This window comes from Panthera uncia, chromosome F1, assembly GCF_023721935.1.
Source record: "Panthera uncia isolate 11264 chromosome F1, Puncia_PCG_1.0, whole genome shotgun sequence".
Taxonomy (NCBI): Eukaryota; Metazoa; Chordata; class Mammalia; order Carnivora; family Felidae; genus Panthera; species Panthera uncia.
The window spans coordinates 42,480,770-42,486,769 of NC_064813.1; the positions used below are offsets into that span (position 1 = coordinate 42,480,770).

The window sequence follows — 6,000 nt, forward strand, 5'->3', positions numbered from 1 at the left end:
AGCTATGCTCTGCCTGGAGTGCCCGCTCTACTCCGTCTGGCCCCTTTACCTGCCTGCTCAAGTCCCTCCTCCTCTACCCCTTCCAGAAGTTTCTCTGATTCCCCCTGGAAAGATGTGTCCCTCTCCTTTGTACCTGCCTCTCTTGTTTGACCCTCATGGCTTTTGTACCTATGTTATCTGTGCCCTCTCCTCAGCAATGTGCTCCCTGTGGGCACCAGCAGGGAAGGAGGGCGAGAGCATAGGCTTTGAGGTCATTGGCAGACCTGGATGTGAGTCTTGCCTGCACACTTTCTGGCCTTGAGACCATTTTCTCAATTTTCTTCCCCTTTCTGAGCCTCAGCTTTCTCATCTGCAAAACGGGGGCACAAATACCTATCTTTAGGATTGTTTGTGCATTTGACGAAATGTAAAACACTTGACTTAGCAGCTTAACTGACTCACAGGTGCTCAAAACGTACGTTAACTCTAATTATTCATCTGCCTACTCGGTGTTTAGTTCGGTACCTGATGCCCAGAAAGTACTGGAGGGTTTTTGAATGAATGAGTGGAACAGACAGTGGGTGCTACTGGGATTCAGAGAAGGGAGTGACCAGTGTTGAATCCACACACAGCTTCCTGGAGGAGATGGGACGTGAGCTGGCCCAGGATTTGGAAAGGCAGAAGGAAAAAGGGAAGACATTCCAAGGAAGAGTGGGGCAGGGGCAGTGAACAAAGTGACAGCAAAAGCATAAAGACTAATGTAAACGTGAGCCAGACCAAAAGAGGAACTTGAAGCCTAAAGCAGGGAATGATAATCTCTGTTTTAGTAGTCAATCAATCAACACTGAGTATTTATCATATGTTGGTCACTGGGCTAATAATAAGCAGTAGTGGACGCCACTGAATACAATTCAGGGCACAGTCCTCTCTCGTGGGCTCGCAGCGCAGAGGGGAAGGCTACCCTGCAAACAGTGGGGTACCTGGGGGAAGGGTGGAGGGCCGCGGGACACGAAGAGCAGCTACCGCAGGGTTAGGGACGGGGGAGATTTCCCGGAGGAAGTCTAAAGGAGAAACTTCAAAGATGAACAGGGGCTCGGCCCACGAAGGGGAGGAGGAAGAGGACCGCTCAGGAGGGAGGGAGGGAACGCAAGCGTCAGAACCCGGCGGTGAGCACGAGTGTGCAGGGCAGGAAGCGAGACCGTCCTCCTGGCGGGAGGGTGGATTGTGAGCAGGTGTGATGGGAGTCTGAGCTCTCAGCAGAGACCAGGCCCTGCAAACCACATGAAAGCATTTGGATTTTATCCTGAAGGCAGCGTTGAAGGGGTTAAGCAGAGAACTGGCAGGGGTTCGGGAGTTCACTGTGTTCAGCACTGTGCTAAGTACTTACCACTTACTAAGTGGTGTATCAGATTCACCACACAGCAACCCTGCGGAGAAGGTGTTGCCATGCCCATTTACAGAAAGGAAACCAAGGCCTAGAGAAGGGGGAGAACTTGCCTAAGGTCACACGGCTGGTAGGTAACACAGTCGGGCTTGGGACCCGAGTCTGACTCTGAAGCTTGGGCTCAGGGGGTCTGTGCCCTGTTGCCAGAGTGAGCGGAGGTGTGGCCGCTCAGTACAATGCCAGGGCAGTGAGGACACTGGTCTGCCTGGAAGAGAGGGCTGGCCTGAGGAGATCAGGGAATCTTTCCGGAAACGTAGGGGGCAGTCAGATTTGGAAGGACCCTGAATGCCAGGCTAAGCAATTTGGAATTTACCCTGAAGACAACCCTGAGTGATTGAAGGTTCTAGAACAGTGAAACTATAATGACAGCAGGACCTAAGCATTCCCAAAGCAAAGTTAAGGACTGAGTTCTGAGAAATCTTAGGAATTCGAACTCGTCCTCTTAGGCAGTCACGCCATTTTCCAGGGTCTCCCCAGAAATAGCCGGGATTGTACCAGCTGACTTGTCTCCTTAACTTGCTTTTACTAACCCAAATCCTTCTCTTTTGGTTAGGCTGTGCGACCACGGTGCTGGTGACAGGGGCAGGAATTGGCGAGATGGTTCTCCAGATGCTGGTTGGTTCGGTATGTGGGAGACCCTAGGGGCAGGGGACAGCGTTTGGGGACCCCCCCCCTCCAAGCAGGTGGGAAGATGTAGCCAGCCACCTTCTGAACCCAAGCTGTCCCTCCCCTGGGGGTCCCACACAGCAGGCAGGGCCCCCCTCTGTTACCTGTTTCTGCTTCCGCACGTGAGACCTGGAGATGTGAAGGGAGGTGCGGTACGGTCCAAAGCAAACACAAGTCATGTCTGGGAGCGGGGCCAGCGGGGCCCTGTGGGAATGTCGTTCAGCTCCCAGAGCCTGGGATGGGATTGAGTGGCGGGCGGGAGCTCTTTTCCCACCCCTTCTCAACCTACCGTCCCCACCCCAGCTCCCCTAGCCCCTGGCCACCCTACACAGGGCCCAGCTTTCCTGCCCAAGTCCTGCCCTCATCGAGGGCCAGCCCTCCCGCGTCTCTTCAGACGTACCCGTCCTCCCGGGTGCACCAGGAAAAAAATGCATCTGCCTTCGTTTGAAGCTTCTAGCGCTGTTGTTACGCCCCCTTTTGCAAAGGAGGATACTGAAACTCAGATAAATGAGCAACTTGCCCTCGGTCAGTCATACTTCTAATAAGGGACAGGATGTTCAAACCTAGGTCTTTGGGTCTCCCAGATGCCCCTAATCCCAACCCTCCTTTCCTGATCTTGTGCCCTGCCGGGAGGAGAGCTACACCTCCTAATAACACTCCGCATCGAAATGACGTGAGGTCTGGGGTTTGCTTCAGGGTAATCTTGTGCAGGGGACAGTGGAGGGGCACGGGGGTGCTAATTGCTAGTCGGGTGACGGGCCCAGGGGAACTCCGTAAGCTCCTTTGGCCTGTGTTTTAAATTTTCCATGATAGAGAGACATAGGTCTGTACACATCCTCTGCAGAGTTCTGGTTCGGCCCTGTGGGTATAGAAACGGTCTGACCCGAGTTTTAAGGAAGATGGAGAGATTTTCAGAAGCTTCCAGATACAGAGCGAAAAGGGACCGCAGGGGTCACGAGCAGGATTTCTGCCTCCTCCAGACACATAACCTTGAAACGAGGCCAAGACGTCCCTCCTACTCACCACCCTGCCCGTCGGTGTGACGGGCCTCAACCTGACTGCGGAGCCCGCCGGGGGTCGGGGAAAGCTGCTTCCTCCAGTGCGCCTTCCTGTGAGGCTCTGACGGCCTGCGTCTCTGTGTTTTCCCCTCTGGCAGATTTTCCAGGCCCAGGGCAGCTATAGCTTCCTGGTCTGTGGCGTGATCTTTGGTTGCTTGGCTTTTACCTTCTATGTCTTGCTCCTGTTTTTCCACAGGATGCACTCTGGACTCTCATCAGGTAAGGAAAGAATCTGTTGCTACACAAGAGGAGGAAAACAAAGTGAGGCGAGGCTGTGGGAGATGCTGTAGATCGTAGCACGCCACCAATACTGTTCTGTTCCAAGTAAAATGCGAGGAAGTGTTTATTTTTCTGCAGCTTCCTTTTCCCCTCTTCCTGCTTTGCCATGCGATTGTCCGCACTGGACTCTTAGGGCAGGAGGGAATGGGATAGGCTGACTCATGGTTTCTCCATCAGCAGAGGGGCACGGATCGTGAACTTGGCTTCCTGCATCCCACCATGCCGTGGGACCACAGGCCAGGATTCCCTTTCCAGCCCGTGTGGGGCCCTGAAAGGCGGCGTCTGCCTCCTTGGCTGGAACACGGCCCAGAGGCCTAATTGGCCATCTCTTTGCAGTTTGGGATTTTGACTCTAGTCCCAATTTCTTTTTCAAAAAGAGGTCCTTCGGGCCAAGTGGCAAAGAAAAGCTCCTTTGGGGCAGAGACACCTCCTAAGAATAGTCTCATTCCTGGAGACCCAAGGCAGGGGGTGTCCCGAGGCTATTTTCATGTCCCTGAGCCTCCCAGCCTTTCTGCCCAGAGATCTCAGAATCCCAGGCAGTGTATCAGCTGTGCACGTAGCCAGTTCTTAAGAGAAGGGGCCCAAGCGGAGCCCTCATCCTCTCCATAAAAGCAACATGATCACCAAAAAATTGAAGGAATGGGTGTCTGCAATCCGATCTCTCAGATGACCACTCAGTTTAAAGCCCAGAAGAGCAATCCCGCCACTGCCCCCCCCCCCACACCCCGGTCAGCACTAACTGTAGCCCCGCTTCCAAGGTGGCCGGTACCAGCTGGTGTCTAGCCTAGTGCTCAGCATGGAGCCTTCATTTAGGCCACACATTCGAGAACTATTTGGTGAATATCCAATGAGTAACACCCAATGAGTGCCCTGTTGGTGGGAGACCAAAAGAAACCTATATTCCCTGAGCCCCAGACGCGAGTCTCAACGAACTCCCTCCACCAACAGTTTGCCAGAACCAGTAAGTCTGACTCTCTGCTTGTTCTCCCTATGGAGCCGTAGGATGGGAAAAGCAAAAGGCCGGGGAAGCTCTCGGAATGAATAATTGCCGCAGCTAATCAGAGCTGCTGACGCATGCTACCTGTTTTTTCTGTTGTAGTTCCTACCCAGGACAAAGCACTGGGAATGGAAAGCCCAGAGTGCTACCAGAGGTAAAACTGGGGGAAGGGGGCAGGCGAAGACGGCCGGCCTCTCGAGCACCAGCACAGACCAAAGTGTTCAAGAAATTGGGGGTCGCCCTGGAGGTGATCTCTCCACGCCTTGGCTCGGATCTTTTCCACAAATACTTGGTTAGGTAGAAGAAATTGAACGGACTGGGAAAATCATTAGCAGTTTACTGGATGGATATTCAAGTTACCTTCCTCTCCCCCGGTTCGGACCTTTGGTAAGAGGTGTCCAGGATACCCCGATGGGAAGGAAGAAGACAGCCGTATGCTTCACTCCATTGGCCACCAACCACCTCCTGCATGGACCATCCCCTGGGTTTGAATATCACTTTTCGTTGAAGTTTGAAAGAACAGGTTGAAATTGTAAAGTTCGATGATCACTGCTTGCTGTAGATATATTTGAAATCAGTCAAAACAAACCCCAAGTTAGTTCCCGGCATGCTCAAATGATTTACGTGCTTTTTACTTTTTGGTAAGCCACAGTCCCTCAAATTCCCGTTGCTGATATCCGTTGTTCGTTTAAAATCTAAAACATCGAAAGGAAAAGTCGAATCTTGCTATCTTTGGGACACTAATTCAGTGGTATGCTGGGCTGGCTCGTACTAGCTGATAAAAGCCGGTTGTTAGCATTTCCTTTTGAGAGCTAGTTGTTAAAACTCGGCCAGTATGAAACATGAGATTTTATAGAAAGTTAACAATTCCGTTAAAGACAAGGGAAAGAACCACTCAAAACTCATCCCTTCCTTGAAGGTATCTAAGCGTATTGTACCTGTACAGGGGAAATAGGATACGGAGGTGTGGCTCTGTCCTTCTCTTCCCAGATGCGCTGTCAGTGGTAACGTGTCTGGTGGCTCGAGATCAGCCACGTGGGAGGATTCACCCCATAGAAACTGGCAGAGGCTGCACATCCTCCCCTTTCTCTTCCCCCCGGAGAGCCAGTTGTTAAACATCTACCTGCAAGTACCCCACTGCTAACGATCAGTGCTAACGGGCTCAGGAGCCGTCTGGGAGAATGGGATGAAGGTTCTGGTTTTCTTTTACTTGACCGCGCTTACGCGAAGTGTAGGCACAGCACTGAGAAATTCTCAAAAATACCTGATTTAAACTTTACATCTTTTGTCAAGGAAAACAGCTCTTTGTACCACGTCAGGTGGGTTTCCTTAACAAAAAGCTGGGACTGCCGAGCGATGTGGGGGGAGCAGCACGCCGGAAGCAGTGTGGAGGAGGGGGCTCTCCCGACCGAGCAGATCCCCTAGTGATCGAGAGGGCACAGAGCCTGCCACTTGGAAAGGGTGAGACCACGGAGGCGTCTGTAAGTAGTAAAATGGCCGTGACGGTGACCGTACGTGCGCTTACCTGCAGCTTCTCTGCGTTATGTACAAACGTGCATGCGTGGCTGTAAAAAGGG

General features: G+C 52.4%; 1 protein-coding gene across 2 annotated transcripts in view; it reads left to right on the plus strand.

Annotated features, from left to right (window-relative positions):
• Positions 1-4,670, plus strand: part of MFSD4A (major facilitator superfamily domain containing 4A) — a 28,519-nt gene extending 23,849 nt beyond the window's left edge. The window contains exons 8-10 of one of the 2 annotated variants that reach the window (XM_049634496.1): positions 1,977-2,047; positions 3,246-3,366; positions 4,526-4,670. In XM_049634496.1, the coding sequence (XP_049490453.1) occupies positions 1,977-2,047; positions 3,246-3,366; positions 4,526-4,581 (248 nt within the window). In that variant the 3' untranslated portion in view covers positions 4,582-4,670. Of the gene's footprint in view, positions 1-1,976; positions 2,048-3,245; positions 3,617-4,525 lie in introns of those variants that run through there. The other variant, XM_049634495.1, reaches the window with a different exon arrangement.
• The last annotated feature ends 1,330 nt before the right edge of the window (positions 4,671-6,000 follow it).